General features: G+C 38.6%; 1 protein-coding gene across 2 annotated transcripts in view; it reads left to right on the forward strand.

Moving 5' to 3' along the window:
- Nucleotides 1-17,510, forward strand: part of FAT2 (FAT atypical cadherin 2) — an 87,306-nt gene that overhangs the window by 21,757 nt on the left and 48,039 nt on the right. For both annotated transcript variants that reach the window (XM_070739038.1, XM_070739039.1), the window contains exons 3-5: nt 18-332; nt 15,041-15,102; nt 16,459-16,770. In XM_070739038.1, the coding sequence (XP_070595139.1) occupies nt 18-332; nt 15,041-15,102; nt 16,459-16,770 (689 nt within the window). The remainder of the gene's footprint in view (nt 1-17; nt 333-15,040; nt 15,103-16,458; nt 16,771-17,510) is intronic.

Here is a 17,510-nt window from a genome sequence, read left to right on the forward strand (position 1 = left end):
TACTCTGTTTCTCTCAGGTCTTATTTTTACCATGGGGCCACTCGACAGAGAATTGTGTTCTCATTATTGGTTGACAGTACTTGCTGTTGATCAAGGATCAGTCCCCCTGTCTTCTGCGGTTGAAATTTACATTGAAATCAGGGACATCAATGATAATCCACCTCAGATGTCCAGACCTGTCTTTTATTCTTCTGTTTTGGAAAATTCACCAGCCAATACTTCCATCCTTCAAGTTGAAGCGGTTGATTCAGATTCTGATTCACAGGGAAAACTGACTTTCCACATCATAAATGGAAACCATCAAGGATTATTTGCTATTAATCCATTCACTGGTAAGACGCTACATCCATTTTTTATTTATTTATTTATTTATTTATTTTATTACTTAGATTTGTATGCCGCCCCTCTCCGAAGACTCGGGGCGGCTATTTTTATTTTTAAAAGACATACCTAGCATATAAGATGTGTGCTTTAGTTTCTCTAGCTCACTATTTTGACATTCAAATGTATGTTCATATTGCTTGAGAAAAATGTATATGCTTTTAGTTTAGATTTCTCTGAACATTGCAGAAGGAAGATTAATTAACACAAAAACCTTTAGTGCTTAACTTCCATTAAGGTGAAGTTGTTATCTCGTATAATTGTAGGATATTGAGAAATGGTAATTAATCTTAGTTAAATTTCTATGTTACCCATATGCTGTTATTCTTTAAATTTACAGTATCTATTTGTGTCTGGCATATTAATTTTAAGACAAATGTTAATACTGCATTTTCCTAACTTAGCACTGGTCAAATTTGTTTGAAATGTAATTCCTACAGTTCATTTTTCCCCCTATGGATGTTTTCATTTTATTATAAGTTTGGTAGCTGCCTAGAGCCTTCAGGATTAGGTTTTATTGAAATGAAGAAAACAATCTAATAAAGCATTAATTTTATCTAGAAATTCTGAGAGTTGTATCCATAGGATACAACTAATATGGAGGGTTCCAGTCTGGAGAAAACTATTTGCACCATGGCCGTTGGTCCTGACACAGAACAAGGTTGCTAACCTCTACCTCAAATAGTTTTCTCCAGACTGGTTCCTCCATATTAGTTGTACACATAGTTCCCTCTAAGCTGAGCAGTGAGCAATCGCTCACTTAAAAATCATCATCAACTCAGAGTTTTCCAAACCTGCCCAGAAGCAGAGAGGGAAATTTTATTATTATTTCTGTGCTGCCCAGTCCCGAAGGGACTGCCGCTCAGACACTATACTTTTCCGCCCACCCCAAAAAAAATTTAGAGAGAACACTGGTTGTACATACAACTGTATCCATACAGTGTGGTAAACAGCACTGTTTTCCTCTTCTTGTCTGCCTCATGGCAAATCTCACCAGTGGGAGGCATCCTGCTTTACTCATGCTAAGGAGGTTTTTCAGTTTCTTCAATATTCTGAAGATGCAAATCATCTTGTAGTTTGAGTCTTAAACATTTACTTGCTGAGTTGATCAAAAACAGTTCTGCACATATTTATTTTGCTTCAACTGTTGTCAGTTGAAATGTCAGTTATTGATGACACGTAGATAATGGATAAGTAATTTAGTGTGTGGAATTTAATCTGCATTAATCTGTTCCTATATCTAATGCTATGTTATATCTTTAGATATACAGTGGTACCTCTACTTAAACACTTAATTCGTTCTGTGTTCTTAAGTAGAAACGTTCTTAGGTAGAAGCAATTTTTCCTGTAGAAATCAAAGTAAAAGCAAATAATGCGTGCAAACCCATTAGGAAAGAAATAAAAGCTCGGAATTTGAGTGGGAGGAGGAGGAAGAAGAGGAGGATGACAGTCGCTGCTGAAGGCGTCCGGGGCAGAACAACCAGGACCTTCTGCACTTCCTGGGATGAGTGAATCAGCACTTCCTGTGAGGAATGACTTTGCATTTCCTGGGCTGTGTGACTCTGGGGAAGAGGAGGAGCCTCTTCTGTATGTCAGGGTTCGTAGGGCATTTAGTAGACAGGAGTAGTTGGCTAAGAGGATAGTCACTCAGGAGTAGGGCTGTGGGTTATTGCGTCACACCATGAGGGTACTTAAGAGTGAGCAGAGCCACGCCATGGTGCAGAGAACAATGGATTATTCTGGCTTCTAGTTTCATGATCACTGTCTTGCATTTGAAAGAACATTTTTGGCTTTAGGAAGAACTCTGAGCTTCAAGATTATTCCAGTGCATCTTTGCTTTTTATCTTTCCAACTGGTGGTCTGCATTTGGATTTTTGGGGGGCTTGGTGCTACCACATAACATAAGTTTTTTTGCAAATATTCATTTTTTATCAAGGTGCTTGAGAGTTCTATCAAATTTGTTTGTTTGCTTGTTTGTTTGTTTATTGTGGTTGTATGCTGCCCCTCTTCGTGGACTCAGGGTGGCTCGAATTTTACACATTCATTTGGATTAGCCAAACTATTGTAGTGGGTTTCATCCCTGGATTCTAGCTCCAGAACTGCCTGGGGCATTAGATCATGTGGTCTGGAGTTCATTTCTGTTAATCTTCCTAAATATATCTCTGACCATAGTATCCTGATCAGTTAATTGTCTGTGTCTGGCATTATTCTTATCTCGAGGTTTGTTTCCAGAGAGTGGCTTCTAGGATGTTTGTTTTTTAGGAACCGCCATTATTGTTCAATATTCCTATGAAGTTGCGTAGTGAGATCAACTGTGGGTTGGAGCTGGGTGCCATTAATATGCTGATAATATGCAAATTATAACTTTTCCTAAGAATTGTATTGAATGTTTTGTGGAGTTCTAGTTTCAGGGTCCAGAGCATCCTTTTTTAGTATCAAGTAGCTATAGTGACTGCATTCACAAATCACACTAATTTTGGTTTTGATTTGGTTTTAATTTACACAATGTGTAAACCTACTCATTATGGTTTAAATTTATATGTGTACCCGATCATTATGTTTTGTTAAACAAATTAGACTTCAAAAATCAAGGTTTCATATTGTGAGAACACCTAGAGTCTTGCAAAATAGCTAGCATGTAAATACTGTAAAATAAGAAAATAAATAAAAGTAGGCACACTGTTATTCTATCTCCATGCAGCAAAGAAATGAGGTTTTGATCTTCCAGGCAGTCTGAATTTCCAGTTTCTTTCTATTTTTTTGTAAGTTAAGCATTTAGCTTAGCTTCTTGCTTTCTACATTGTCTTTCACCTTTCTGGATTTGTATTGTATTTTCCTACAATTTCTTTCACTGGGTACTTCCTGATTATTTTATTTTTCAATTAAAATTTTCAGCTGTGGTTGATAAAATAGTTTAACTTTTATCTACCCAGGTTGATGAAATTGTTCATTATCCAACATCTCTTTAACCAAAACATATTAACTCATTACAGTTTGGAAACTGTCTTTTTTCCTATCCACATAACTTGTTTTTCTGCAGCGAACGCCAGCAATGCTAATTGTAAATAATACTTTGCAAATCATTTGTTTTAGAACTGAGTTTCATCCTGAGATAAAAGGAATAATAATGAAATTTTGTTTAGTTTTTTAAGAGAAGAAAAAAAAGTGACTGGTTTCAGAAAGTGGAGACACAAAAAGTGTTGCAATATGAAGTACAGTTAGTGAATTAAAAATCTTTTTCTCTCCTTCTATCCCAACCATCTGTATTTTGGGTTGATTTAGCATTACAGTGATCCCTCGATTATCGCGAGGGTTACGTTCCAAGACCTCTCGCGATAATCGATTTTCCACAGTATAGTGGTGCGGAAGTAAAAGCACCATCTGCGCATGCGTGCCTTTTTTTCCATGGCCGCGCATGCGCAGATGGTGGAGGCGGGGAGCGACGAAAGTGCAGAAGCCGACAGATTGCTTTGAATACCGGCTGCCCCTGCCCCCCCAGCGCCTCCGGCGCCCTCGCCGCTACCGCCCGCTCACCGCTCGCCCGCCCGCCTGATCCACCCCTCTCACCGGCTAAGTAATGTAATTTCCATCCCTTCCTTTTTAGCCTTTTAAATGCATCTCCCTCGTCGCCCAATAATAGCTCGTTCCGGGGTTTGTTTTTTTGACCATCCAACGCGTGTTTTCCCATTCTTGGTGAAATTTATGTGAGAAATGCAAACCTGGCGGACCCCGCGGCCAAGCGATGGGGCGGGAGGGGGGCAAAAAAAGAGGGGGAACTGGGGGTTCCAACGAAGGGGGGGCACCGCGAATTTTGTGTGTGGGTCCCGGGGAGGGCTTGTGTGTGTGTGTGGGGGGGGGGAGCAGTTTCTCTCAGGCAAAATCAATCTTTCTCCCCTTTGGAAATGGATGGCGTTGTAATTTTTAAATTACTAAAGTGACTCTTGGTGATGACGTATGACATCATCGGGTGGGAAAAACCGTGGTATAGCAAAAAAAAACGCGGACGTAATTTTAATTTATTATTTTTTGAAAAACCGTGGTGTAGCGTTTCGCGAAGATCGAGATCGCGAAAATCGAGGAATCACTGTATAACTAAACTGTTTCGCTGTTTGCTTTACTAAAGGATAGTTTTGTAATTCTTGAGATTCACCCAAGCTTATTAAAACTTTCCTTCTGATTTTAATTAAAACATTTTGGCTGCAACCAGAACTTTCCTGTGTGAATGTTATAGATGGTATGTTTATGCATAGATTTTCCAAGCCCTTCCCCTCCATTTTAATGCTTATCTTTTATATTAATCATGCTTATTTAATCAAAATATTATTGTATTTCTATTATTTTTATTTTTAGATTTATGTACTGTATTGAATTGATTATGTGATATGTAATATTAAAGAGCTACACTCGGACAATGAATTTGCTGGTAGCTTCAGAATATTGTGTAGGCAGCCTGACATTTTCTAAGTATTTTGGACTATATTACTTGCCACTGCAAGTTTGCATTGCTACATTACTTGCCACTCAGCAAAGCATAGGGAACTGAAATCTAACTGGAAAATACTCCAGGATACTCAATCCTTATCATGTTCAACAGGCAGAAACACAAAGAAATAAATATTTAATAGGGAACACTGGAACCATGAAGATGGTTACAGTGTTAATAGTAAATGGAATAAAAATGCTGCCTTGAAAAGATTGAAGACTCTATTTGGATGATAGTAGCATTATAGTTAATAATTGTGAAATAGAGGCAAATTATTGGATGACATAGGATGGGATCATGGTTCCCCTCCCCCCACAAATAAAATGCTTACTTTTTCTTAACTGTAGTTATTTTGAGGAACTGGGACCCAAATACCCTTGCTAGTTTTTGAGATCTTTCACTATGGTTTTCATCTATGTGAACTAAATAGAAAATGTGCCTCATAAATACATGACCCATGTCATGAATGCAGACTGACCCTAAACCTGTTATCAGTAAACTGTAGTAGACTGCCCTTGTGTCCTATGTTTCAACAATGTGTAGATATGATACTGTGTGAATAAATTAGCTGTTAACAGCATGCACTTATTCATGAATGCAACATACACGGTATTTATAATATAATTTTATACAATGGATATCTAAATGCTGTAATTATTTACCACAATAATTAGTAGTCCTAATACACCTAGTTTTAAGCACCTGCATATAATCATTTTGCACTTCAGCTTGTCCTATCACAGTAACTATTTTCTAGTTCTGTAGTAGTTTAAAGATTGTAGTTGTAGCTAAAGCATTAGGTGCTATGAAGTTGGAGATGGGATTCTGTGAAGAACTAGTTTTTCTGTTTGGGACATTAGGACTTGAGCTGAAACAAGTTACAGTTCACCTGATATCTGGTACCTATCTTCTATTAACCCCAAAGTGCTGTTTAGTGTTTCAATGAGTTAACTTATTTCCTGCTGTTTCTCTGAGTGTTCCAACGAAGTTGGAATAATCCCGTCTGCCTTAGGAGACTGCTAGCATTACCTTTTTCTACTCTTGATGATTAGACCATGCCAGAAATTCAGATTTGGAAGCAAGTTTGAATTTATTTATTTTTTTGGGGGTGGGGGTGGAGTTTGCTTGTTCCCATAATCTGAATACAGTGATCCCTTGTCTTATAAACACCTTGTCATACAAACTTTTCGAGATACAAACCTGGGGTTTAAGATTTTTTTGCCTCTTCTTACAAACTATTTTCACCTTACAAACCTACTGCCGCCGCTGGGATGCCCCGCCTCCGGACTTCCGTTGCCAGCGAAGCACCCGTTTTTGTGCTGTTGGGGCTCCCCTCCATGGGAAACCCCATCTCCGGACTTCTGTGTTTTTGTGATGCTGCAGGGGAATCCCAGCAGTGCAAAAATGGGTGCTTCGCTGGCAACGGAAGTCCAGAGGTGGGGTTTCCCAGCGAGGGGAGTCTCAGTGAAATTGCAGCATCGCAAAAACACAGAGGTCCAGAGTTGGGGTTTCAAACACTTCAGTGTTTTTGCGATGCTGCGATTTTACTGATGCTCCCTTTGCTGGAAAACCCCACCTCCGGACTTCCGTTGCCAGCGAAGCGCTTGTTTTTGCGATGCTGGGATTCCCCTACTGGGATTCCCCTGCAGCATCGCAAAAACCCAGAAATACAGAGGTGGAGTTTCCCATAGAGGGAAGCCTCAGAGGAATCCCAGCAGCGCAAAAATGGGCACTTTGGCTGACAATAGGGGTGAATTTTGGGCTTGCACACATTAATCGCATTTCCATTGATTCCTATGGGAAACATTGTTTCGTCTTACAAACTTTTCACCTTAAGAACCTCTTCCCGGAACCAATTAAGTTTGTAAGACAAGGTATCACTGTATATGCATGAATCCAACAATGAACATAGAAACAATCTGTTCTTACACACTGGAGAAAATCTGGCCATACACACTACTCCAATTTAAGACATTAGAGACTTTGAATAGAGAAGGTATCTCTCTCTCAGTCATGATGGGGTTACAGAATATAATCAGTGCAAATTGTTTTGAAAGGAAATCCTTTCATTAGGAAAATATACTTTATCTTTATTCATAATATGGATGTAGTGGGATGGGAAAATCCTATGCTTTTACTCCTCTTTTCTTTTAATTCCAAATTTCTGAAGCTAGGTAGGGTAGGTTTTGTCCCTTTTACTTTTCTTCAACCCTTTTTTTTTTACTTTTACTTTTTTTTCAGGCTTTTTGTTTTTTGTTTTCAGGGCTTTGTCCTTAATTCTGCCTTTGCCAGAAGAAATGCAGTGAAATTGAATGTTGTTGGGTATTCTTGTTCAGGCATGCCCTTAGTTTTCTTTACTGACAAGAAGCAGAAGGAAGGTATTCCACAAATGCAAGTGTTTCAATGCACACACATCTATACATTCAAATTCCATTATACATGGACAATATCTGTTTTAGAGGAATTGTGGAACTAATATTCATTAAAGTAGAATAAAATATTAAAAACACAACATCTTTAAAAACATTTATATTAATCCAAGATGTACATTCAATTAAATCTAGTAAAATGAATAAATCCCATTCAGACACAGATCTTTTAATCATATTTTTCAGTAGGGATGTCCCATGCTCTATAGTTAATATTACCAGCTCATTTGTAATTCCAATGGTGATAAGCATAAATATGGTTGTTCTGACACCTTTGGGGATTTTAACTAAAGGTTATTGCTTAAGAGTGATTATCAGCTGACTAGGAGAGATACAGCGCACCTAAGAGATATTAGTCCAAGACAATTTTCTGTTTGGGCATTACTACAAATAGCATTCAAGACATCATAGTTTAAATCATTTCTAGTTTGTGGTTATATGGATGCTCACATTCTCTCTCTCTTTATCTATCTATCTATCTATCTATCTATCTATCTATCTATCTATCTATCTATCTATCTATCTATCTAAAAAGGTGGTTTGTTAGGGCAGAAATTAGAATGGTAACATTTACTCTTTTCATAACATGTTTTGATTTCCCCAATATACACATAATCTGCACACCAAAAAGGGCATATAAATTGTACAGGCCTGCATGAATCTGACATGGATCTTTATGTACTAATATGCTGAACCTAATATGGAGATAGGTGATGGATGAAGCAGAAACATACTTACCTGACATTACATTGAATAGACAACATGTACAATTGTTATCAATATAGTTTTTCTGCAAATGTATCTGTCATCAGAATATATAAGTCAGTTCTCAAGATACATAGATAGACTGGGAAAATGTTTTTCCGGTCACTTGAAGAAATTTTTTCATTCATATATGTTGCATTTTTACAGGGCTTATTTGTAAAGTAACTTGTGAAGACTGTGCACAATAAGCTCTGGGTACATCTGTCAATCAGTGTAGGATCTGAATGTAACTCAGTGACATGTTAAATTTCCTGACCAGTGAAATAATTATACTCTTCTGAATGCCTAGTTGTCATTTTTCTTGTTTTTAATAGACATTTTGAAGTTGTGAAATATAATTAAGGTGTTTAAAAATTAGGATTTTTAACGGAATAACTGAACAACAGTGTTGGAAGGGATCTTGAAGGTCATCTAGTCAAGTTCCCTGCTCATTCCTTAATGTATTTTTAATGTATCCTTAATAGCCTCTCTTTAGCAATTTGCATCTCTAGTTTCCATCTGTCTGTCTAGCAGATCGACAGCTTCCTTCCTTCCTCTGCACTTCCTTTCTTTTGACAAGAAACTGTAGTGACAAGTGATTGTATTCATTCCAGTTAACTTTAGTCTAGGGCTTTTTTCCATGCCTCTTCTAATATTTGCTACTGGAATCCACGCACATGCATTTCATTTTTGCATGCCTTGACAGGAACAGAAACACCACAGCTCTATTTTGGAATTAGGGTAATTAACAATTAACCTCAATTGCTCTAAGATCTCATTTTGGGGTATTTAACTGGCCTTGTAAGGAAATATGTGTGTGTCTGAGGCATTCTGGAGTCACAAGGCAGCCAAACCAGATTGCCTCCTTCCTACTAGTGGATAATAAATATCGAGGCAACTTTTAAAAGGAGCCATTTAAAACTTTCCCCCTCCATGTGTTGATTCTCTCCTATGAACTTTAGCCAGTGCTAAAATTAAAATTGTTTGGGTTTTAAAAATATACATATTTTTTGAAAAAGTCATTTTTTGAAAAGGTATTTGCCAAGAAAGTATGCATGTCTGAATAAGACACACTATAAAACAAGTGAACGGGTCCAAAGACGGGCTACAAGAATGGTGGAAGGTCTTAAGCATAAAACGTATCAGGAAAGACTTAATTAACTCGGTTGCCGATCAATTTCCGGTCACAATTCAAAGTGTTGGTTATGACCTTTAAAGCCCTTCATGGCATTGAACCAGAATACCTCCGAGACCGCCTCCTGCCGCACGAATCCCAGCGACCGATTAGGTCCCACAGAGTGGGCCTTCTCCGGGTCCCGTCAACTAAACAATGTCGGTTGGCGGGCCCCAGGGGAAGAGCCTTCTCTGTGGCGGCCCCGACTCTCTGGAACCAACTCCCCCCCCCGGAGATTAGAACTGCCCCTACTCTCCCTGCCTTCCGTAAAGTTCTTAAAACCCACCTTTGCCATCAGGCATGGGGGAACTGAAACATCTCCCCCGGGCATGTATAATTTATGCATGGTATGCTTGTGTGTGTGTTTGTTAGTATATTGGGGTTCTCTTTTAAACTTTTTTAAATATTTAAATTTATTTGGATTTGTTACGATTTGTTTATGCCTTGTTGTGAGCCGCCCCGAGTCCACGGAGAGGGGCGGCATACAAATCTAAATAATAAATAAAATAAATAAAATAACTTAATCTGTATAGTCTGGAGGACAGAAGGAAAAGGGGGGACATGATCGAAACATTTAAATATGTTAAAGGGTTAAATAAGGTTCAGGAGGGAAGTGTTTTTAATAGGAAAGTGAACACAAGAACAATGGGACACAATCTGAAGTTAGTTGGGGGAAAGATCAAAAGCAACGTGAGAAAATATTATTTCACTGAAAGAGTAGTAGATCCTTGGAACAAACTTCCAGCAGACGTGGTTGGTAAATCCACAGTAACTGAATTTAAACATGCCTGGGATAAACATATATCAATTGTAAGATAAAATACAGAAAATAGTATAAGGGCAGACTAGATGGACCATGAGGTCTTCTTCTGCCGTCAGTCTTCTATGTTTTCTATGTTTCTATGTTTATTTTTTGTATAACAAAAGATACTTTATAAGAGGTCTGTAAGGGGTGTGCATAAGTGCACTTATGTGCCTAATGTCCCTGTCCTACTGTCTTATTATCCTTTCTATTACTACGTTCTACTTATGTTATGTTATGTTATGTTATGTTAATATGTATTATAATACTATACTTGTTTGACAAATAAATAAAAATAAATAAAAATAAAGTATAGCTGCAACCATCCATAACACCTATCCCCTGTCCTAACCCTCTCAGACCCTCCTGAGACTTTCCATGATTACATGTGGCCTATCCTGGCCCTCCCCTGATTCTCCCAAGCTCTTCTCCACCTTACCACTATGACACCCTGTTCTCCTGGGACTCCCATCTTTTCTAACTAAAATAATCCATGCATTTTGGGATTATGACAGCAACCAGTGACATCAAACTTTACAAATACTTCACTTAGCAATGGCAATCCTGATTCCAATTGTTGTCACATGGTACTATGTATACCATGTCTTACTATGGACTACTGATAATGTGATTACTGTTATAATAGCATTAATGGTTATGCTGCTTCATCGTTTTTCTGCTCATTTTTGTCTTTGGATATGAGATGGGTGGCAAATAAATTTTATAAATTGAAACTCTTTATCTCCATTACCATAATTGTGCCAGCAATTCCATATTTTTCAGGGAAAGGCCTTTATAAATCAAGCATGCAGTAAATTTTCTTTTTCAAATTCATGCTTTTCTCCATGACTGTTGAAGAGCCATGCATTGGGAAAAAACATACAATACTTGAGAGAGAGGTTTTGGTTTTGTATGAAATACACACTACATGTGTATTTTCACACTATATACTTAGATCATCAAAACATCCTTTGCTGAGTCTTTCCTCCACTGAGTCATGGCATTAGAACCATGTTTATCAAAGATTGTATGTATGTATGTGTACACACACACACACACACACACACACACATACATGCAGACGTTGCTGCTCTTGGGATCTTCTGTTCATGCACAGATATAGGATTAAAACAACAACAAACCATATAGAATACACAAGCCCATTAAATGCAGCTTGTCTTAACACATTGCTTTTTTAAACTATAAAATAGTTTATAATGGGAGCAAAAGCTGAATATGCATAATCCCTAACAGGGAGAAAGTCATGAACAAGTGATGCCTGCAGACTGCAGCCCTGTTCCAAATATTTCTAGCATAATCCCTGGAGCAGTGTTGTATGTGTTTTTCCCATGGAATGTTTTTTTCAATAGCAGGTCTACATCCCTGGTGACTTTCACCAAGTCATACAGCCATTTTTACAGCAATTCAGATTCTTTGCAATGATCCTGCTTTTGCAGTGCTGAATACTTGCCAACAATAGGGTTAATGCTAGCCTCTTAGGCTGCCATACATACAGTGAAATCTATTTTCTTGATGGTGTTCTGTCGGGCTCTCTGGTAGAATCCTCCCAAAAATTCACAGGTACAAATTTCAGACACACACACGTTTGAAAATTCAAAACAATGTTCTTTATAATGAAAATTCACTTAAACCAAGCCCTCGTTTGGTATAGCCAAGAGCACTCGTCTCCAAAGAAACTGGTAATTTGTACAAGTCCCTTATCAGTTCTGTGATACTTAGCTTGCAGCTGTGAGGCAATTCACAGTCCTTCGTCTTTCACAAAGTGAAACACACTTTGCTCTGGTTTAGTTTCAAAGCAGGGAAAAATCAGCACACAAAAAGTCAAAGTCAGTAAAGCAGTCACGAAACACAAAGATCAGATAATCCTCCACAATGGCCAAACCCACAGGCTGCTATTTATAGCAGCCTCGCTAATTACCACAGCCCCACCCAACCACAGGTGGCCTCATTTTCTTTGATAATAATCTCTCAGTTGTTGTTGCCTATGCATCGCTCTCCGCATGCGTGGCTGTATCATTAACTCTTGTTCTGAATCCAAGGAGGAGCTAGATAATTGCTCTCCTTCTGAGCTGTCTGCCACACTCTCCTCCTCCCTGTCACTCATGTCTTCTTGGTCAGAGGAGCCTTCATCATCAGATTCCACCGGGGGGGGGCGCAAAACAGGCCTGCATCATGTGGATGTCCCTCCCACATCCACAGTCCTTGGGGCAGGAGCTGGGCCAGAGCTAACCACAACAGATGGAGAGAGAAGAGAGATGGGTGTAATATTATTTGCAAACTCCTCTTCAATTAGCAATTCCTTGATAATTTGCACGGATTTCTATTGTACTTGTTATGCTTGTTAACAAGATAATAATTTGCACAATCATTTTTAAAGACTGTTTTCATCATATACAGTAATGAGAACTGAGAAATTATTTATAGAAAGGGATCAATATTGCAATAGCAGGAGGGATTCTTTGGATCCTCTTTTGCTTCTTCTTTTCTGATTTGGGTCCCCCCCCCCCCCCGCCACATGGACTATAACCAGATATTTTCCTTCATTTGAATCTCACAGTACTGAATCTCATAAGGGGAAAGAGGTAAATGACCAGTAGGCTTCTATCTTTCTTGTTGATCAGTAACCGATAAAATTCAGAACATTTCCTCAAATATCCTTGAATCTTGCTAATATTTACTACTTTAATCCCATGTCAAAGTTATTCAAAGCATTACAGTGGTAGGTTTTTTCATCCACTGTAATTTCAGTTGCAAAAGCTTGACATTGTCCAGAGCTCCTTTTGCCTGAGAAGATAAGATAAACTGCAAACTAAACATATGAGGGGTGGGAGGAATTAAATATATGTTTTGGTCTTCAAAATGCAGCATAAACAAACTTATTTTTCCAATAAAAAGTATTTGGAAATATCTTTAAATGCATTTATTGTACTGTTGTTGGCATTCTTTTAATATAATCTTTTTATGAAAGTGGATCATCTGGGTAACAGTGTCATCTTTTAGGGAAACATTGTTCAATGTTGCATGCTACAAATGACAAATAATAGGACAATTAAATAAATATGTGATGTAGTCTTCTCACCGCTGGGTGAGATCATCCAAGGGCATGGGGTGAGGTATCATCAATATGCTGATGATATGCAGTTGTACATCGCCACCCCATGTCCAGTCAGTGAAGCTGTGGAAGTGATGTGCCGGTGCCTGGGGGCTGTTAGGGTCTGGATGGGTGTCAACAGGCTCAAACTCAATCCCAACAAGACAGAGTGGCTGTGGGTTTTGCCTCTGTCCATCCATTACCCTGGGGTGTGGGGAATTGTTGACCCCCTCGGAGTGGGTTTGCAACTTGGGCATCCTCCTCGATCCACAGCTAACATTAGAGCATCATCTTTCAGCTGTGGCGAGGAGGGCGTTTGCACAGGTTCACCTGGTGCACTAGTTGCAACCCTATTTGGTGCTCACCCTATTTCATGCTCTTATCACCTCGAGGTTCGACTACTGCAATGCTCTCTACATGGGGCTACCTTTCAAGAGTATTTGGAAACTCCAGGTCATGCAGAATGCGAGAGCTTTCATGGGGCTATCCAGATTTGCCCACATTTCTTCAACACTCCATGGCCTGCGCTCTGTGGCCTGCGTTGGCTGACAATCAGTTTCTGGTCACAATTCAAAGTGTTGGTAATGACCTATAAAGCCCTACATGGCATCAGACCAGAATACCTCCGGAACCGTCTTCTGCTGCACAAATCCCAGCGATCGATAAAGGTCCCCCAGAGTTGGCATTCTCTGGGTCCCGTCGACTAAACAATATCGTCTGGCGGGCCCCAGGGGAAGAGCTTTCTCTGTGGTGGCCCCGACTCTCTGGAATCAACTCCCTCCAGAGATTAGAACCACCCCCAACCTCCTTGCCTTTCATAAGTTGCTGAAGACCCACCTTTGTCACCAGGCATGGGGGAATTAAGATACCTCCAGGCTTATGTAGTTTATGTATGGTATGACTGTGTTGTCTGGTTTTAATTGATGGGTTTTAGATGTTTTTAATATTAGATTTTTTACATTGTTATTATTATTGTTGTGAGCTGCTCCGAGTCTACGAAGAGGGGCGGGATACAAATCTAATAAATTATTTATGATTATTATTATTATTAGTCAATATAGAAAGATATATCTATTGCTGAACATGTTTCCCATTTATTTAACAGGTATATGACTTTTAATTTAGTTGACTGCTATACTGGTGGGTTGTAAATATTTTGGCTACTGGGTCGAGTGCACCCGCATGGGCAATGCTCCTGCGCATGCACGAAAGCATCTCGGGAGGGTGGGCGGAACCTCCCACCAGAGGTGCTACCAGATCTAAGAACCGGTTCAAACTGGGAGAAACCCAAGCCATATTCTATGTCTCCAAATTCTCAGCTTTGGAGACATAGATTGTGTTCAAAAACAAAGCTTTCAACTTTCAGACACATTTTCATTTTTTAAAAAAAAGCTTCAGTAGACCTTTGCATGGAGTATATCTCAATCCAATTCCTGATTGATTGGATTTTTTAAAAGAAAAAGTTGAAAATTTCAGGAACATACAGCTAATTAATATGAGTCATGTGAAGGTGTGTATTAGTGAGATGGGCAGCATATACATTTTAGAGAGAACATCACAGAGGGACCAATATTTATGGGTTTGATGTACAATCCTAAATAATCTTCCCCCTACACAACCCAGTCTATTTACTTTGATATGGAGGTGGTTCTAATCTAGACATCGTAATACAATGAGATTGCTGTTGAATATTTGGGAAGGGGATGGATTAAATCACTTTAATTAATTAGGACACGCAGAAAGCTTCCACGCTTAGGTGGCAGGAAATATTTTTAACTATAAAGTTCTTTTGCTTATAGCGTTGACTTGCTGCAGGGTATCCTCGTTTTGAGGATTAGCTGACATTAGTCGCACAGGTGAGGATCACGTGGATTACAGTGCCTGGATCTCACCATGCTCTTTTCTCTCCTAAAAGGTTTGATTTACACCACTTCTCAGCAGTTAGATCGTGAACGCAAGGCTGAACATATCTTAGAGGTGAGTAATGATGAAGTTGCAATTAGTTTTATTTACTTGTAAGTAGTTTTAAAAAAAAAAAAATCCTCAAAGACATTTCCTTGCAAGTCAGAGCATAGATAGAGGAGAAGGAGGAAGACTCATTTCATCGTTTCCAAATTGCTTAGGAAGATAATTGCTTGTTCTGCATTTTTGTATTTCTGCACCCAGTGCCAGCTTAAGAAATATCTCATGACTTGACTTCCTAACTGAAGACTAAAGCAGAAATCTTGTTCCAAAGCCAAGCTGATTTATCCAGATGTTCTGGATGTCTGTTCCCACATGTTGCTTCTATCTAGAACATAAATGCTGGAAAATATCATATTTAAAATCAACCCAAGTGGAGGGCACCATTTTAAGGACGTCTTCCCATGAAGAATAGAACTTGGTCATTAATTTCCTGCCACTTGATAAAAATTTCCAGTTACTTGAAAAATCATGGTATAAAAAATATTGACTTACTTAATTTAATGACCCCATGATTATTAAATGAAACCCATAAAATGAATAACAATACATTTTAGATAGTTGCTCATGTCATGTCCTAAATTAAGAAAGGGCTGAGTTAGACCAACTTTTACTTTAGTTGACAAATGCAGACTCCAGTAGTTTTACTTTTGAGGATTTTTACTAAATTTCTTGCTAGGTTTCTGCTATATACGCAAACTTATTAATGTGAATTTCTGTTTTCTTCTCCTTTGCTTAAACAATCCAGTAGACATAGCTTAGTAAAAAAAAAAGCCATTTGGTTTTTTTAAAAGCCATTTATTACTGAATAAAGATAAATGACATTTTTAATGCTAGAAAGTTGAGAACCTCAACTTTATAGCATTTATATTTTGTGAGAGACTTAGTTGTATGTCGGGAGTGCAGAAGCATTCTTGGAAATAAAAATTATGTGGGCCATTAAGCAAGCTTTCTTTGAGTACACAGGTGCTTGTGGGTTCCATGATACAAGCCAATGATTTAGTAAAGTTTTCTAGCTGTGGGTTGCAAATGTGGCCTGTATTAAACACACAAACACAGTAATTGTATTTTTTTCTTTCTGCTGGTGGTCTTCTTTTCAACTTGCCTTTTCCAATAAAAAAGGTTTTAGACTTTTAAGGCACTTGTTCTTGACTGATTGCCTTCCATATCTGAGTCTGTGACTCACCTATCAATCTAGTCAGTGTAGTCCAGCATGCAACAAACTGTTGAAGACTGACTTCAGTCATCTTTAGATGAATCATATCTAAACATGAGTTTCTTGCCTGGAAAGAAGTGCATGTCTATATTACAAATAGATTCTTACTTTCCATTGTGTTTCTGATGGGAGTCCCTACTGGCTTTTTCTTGCAGGTTTCAGTTTCAGACAATGGGGATCCGGTTTTGCAGTCTAGCAGTAGAGTGGTAATCCAAGTCCTCGATGTGAATGACAATCCTCCCAGCTTCTCCCAAAAGCTGTTTATGGTTCAGCTGCCAGAAAAAGCAGCCTCTGAAACTCCTTTGCCAGTCTACAGAGTGATCGCTGCAGATCGTGACGAGGGACTGAATGGCCAAATCACTTACAGCCTAGAAGAAAACAGCGAGGGACTCTTCAGCATCCATCCAGTGACAGGCATAGTGTTCTCCCAAAAGGCTTTTTCTGCTGAAGAATACAACATACTTACAGTGAGTATCGTTTGAAGCCCAAGGAGACTAAAGACAGGTGGTCGTCTTTCTGAATATGGGAATGATATGAAATAGTACTTTTCATTGGGATTTATGCTTTTTTCCCTCTTCTGGCCAAAGTCATAGGTTCGCCATCACAGCCTTAGGTTACATAGAGATTACTTTTTAGATAATTTTATATAGGGTGTGTATTGCCTGCTGTCTGTCTTTGTTAGTTGTACTGTATATGGCTTGCTGTTATGCCCTTTGTTAAAAGGGCATTACAAATCAATGCTTTTTAAAAATTGTTTGTTTGTTTGTTTATTTATTTATTTATTTATTTATTTATTTATTTATTTATTTATTTATTCGATTTTTATGCCGCCCTTCTCCTTAGACTCAGGGCGGCTTACAACATGTTAGCAATAGCACTTTTTTTAACAGAGCTAGGCTATTGCCCCCACAATCTGGGTCCTCATTTTACCCACCTCGGAAGGATGGAAGGCTGAGTCAACCTTGAGCCGGTGATGAGATTTGAACTGCTGACCTTCAGATCTACAAGTCAGCTTCAGTGGCCTGCAGTACAGCACTCTACCTGCTGTATTATTATTATTATTATTATTATTATTATTATTATTATTATTATTATTATTATTATTATGTCAATGCAACACAGCAAACGAAATCGCTATGCTGGATTTCGTATTTCATTACCAGTCGGGTGCTTCCCAAGCACCTAGGACTGCGTGATGTAGTGGCGA

The sequence above is a fragment of the Erythrolamprus reginae genome, chromosome 2 (assembly GCF_031021105.1).
Source record: "Erythrolamprus reginae isolate rEryReg1 chromosome 2, rEryReg1.hap1, whole genome shotgun sequence".
Classification (NCBI taxonomy): domain Eukaryota; kingdom Metazoa; phylum Chordata; class Lepidosauria; order Squamata; family Dipsadidae; genus Erythrolamprus; species Erythrolamprus reginae.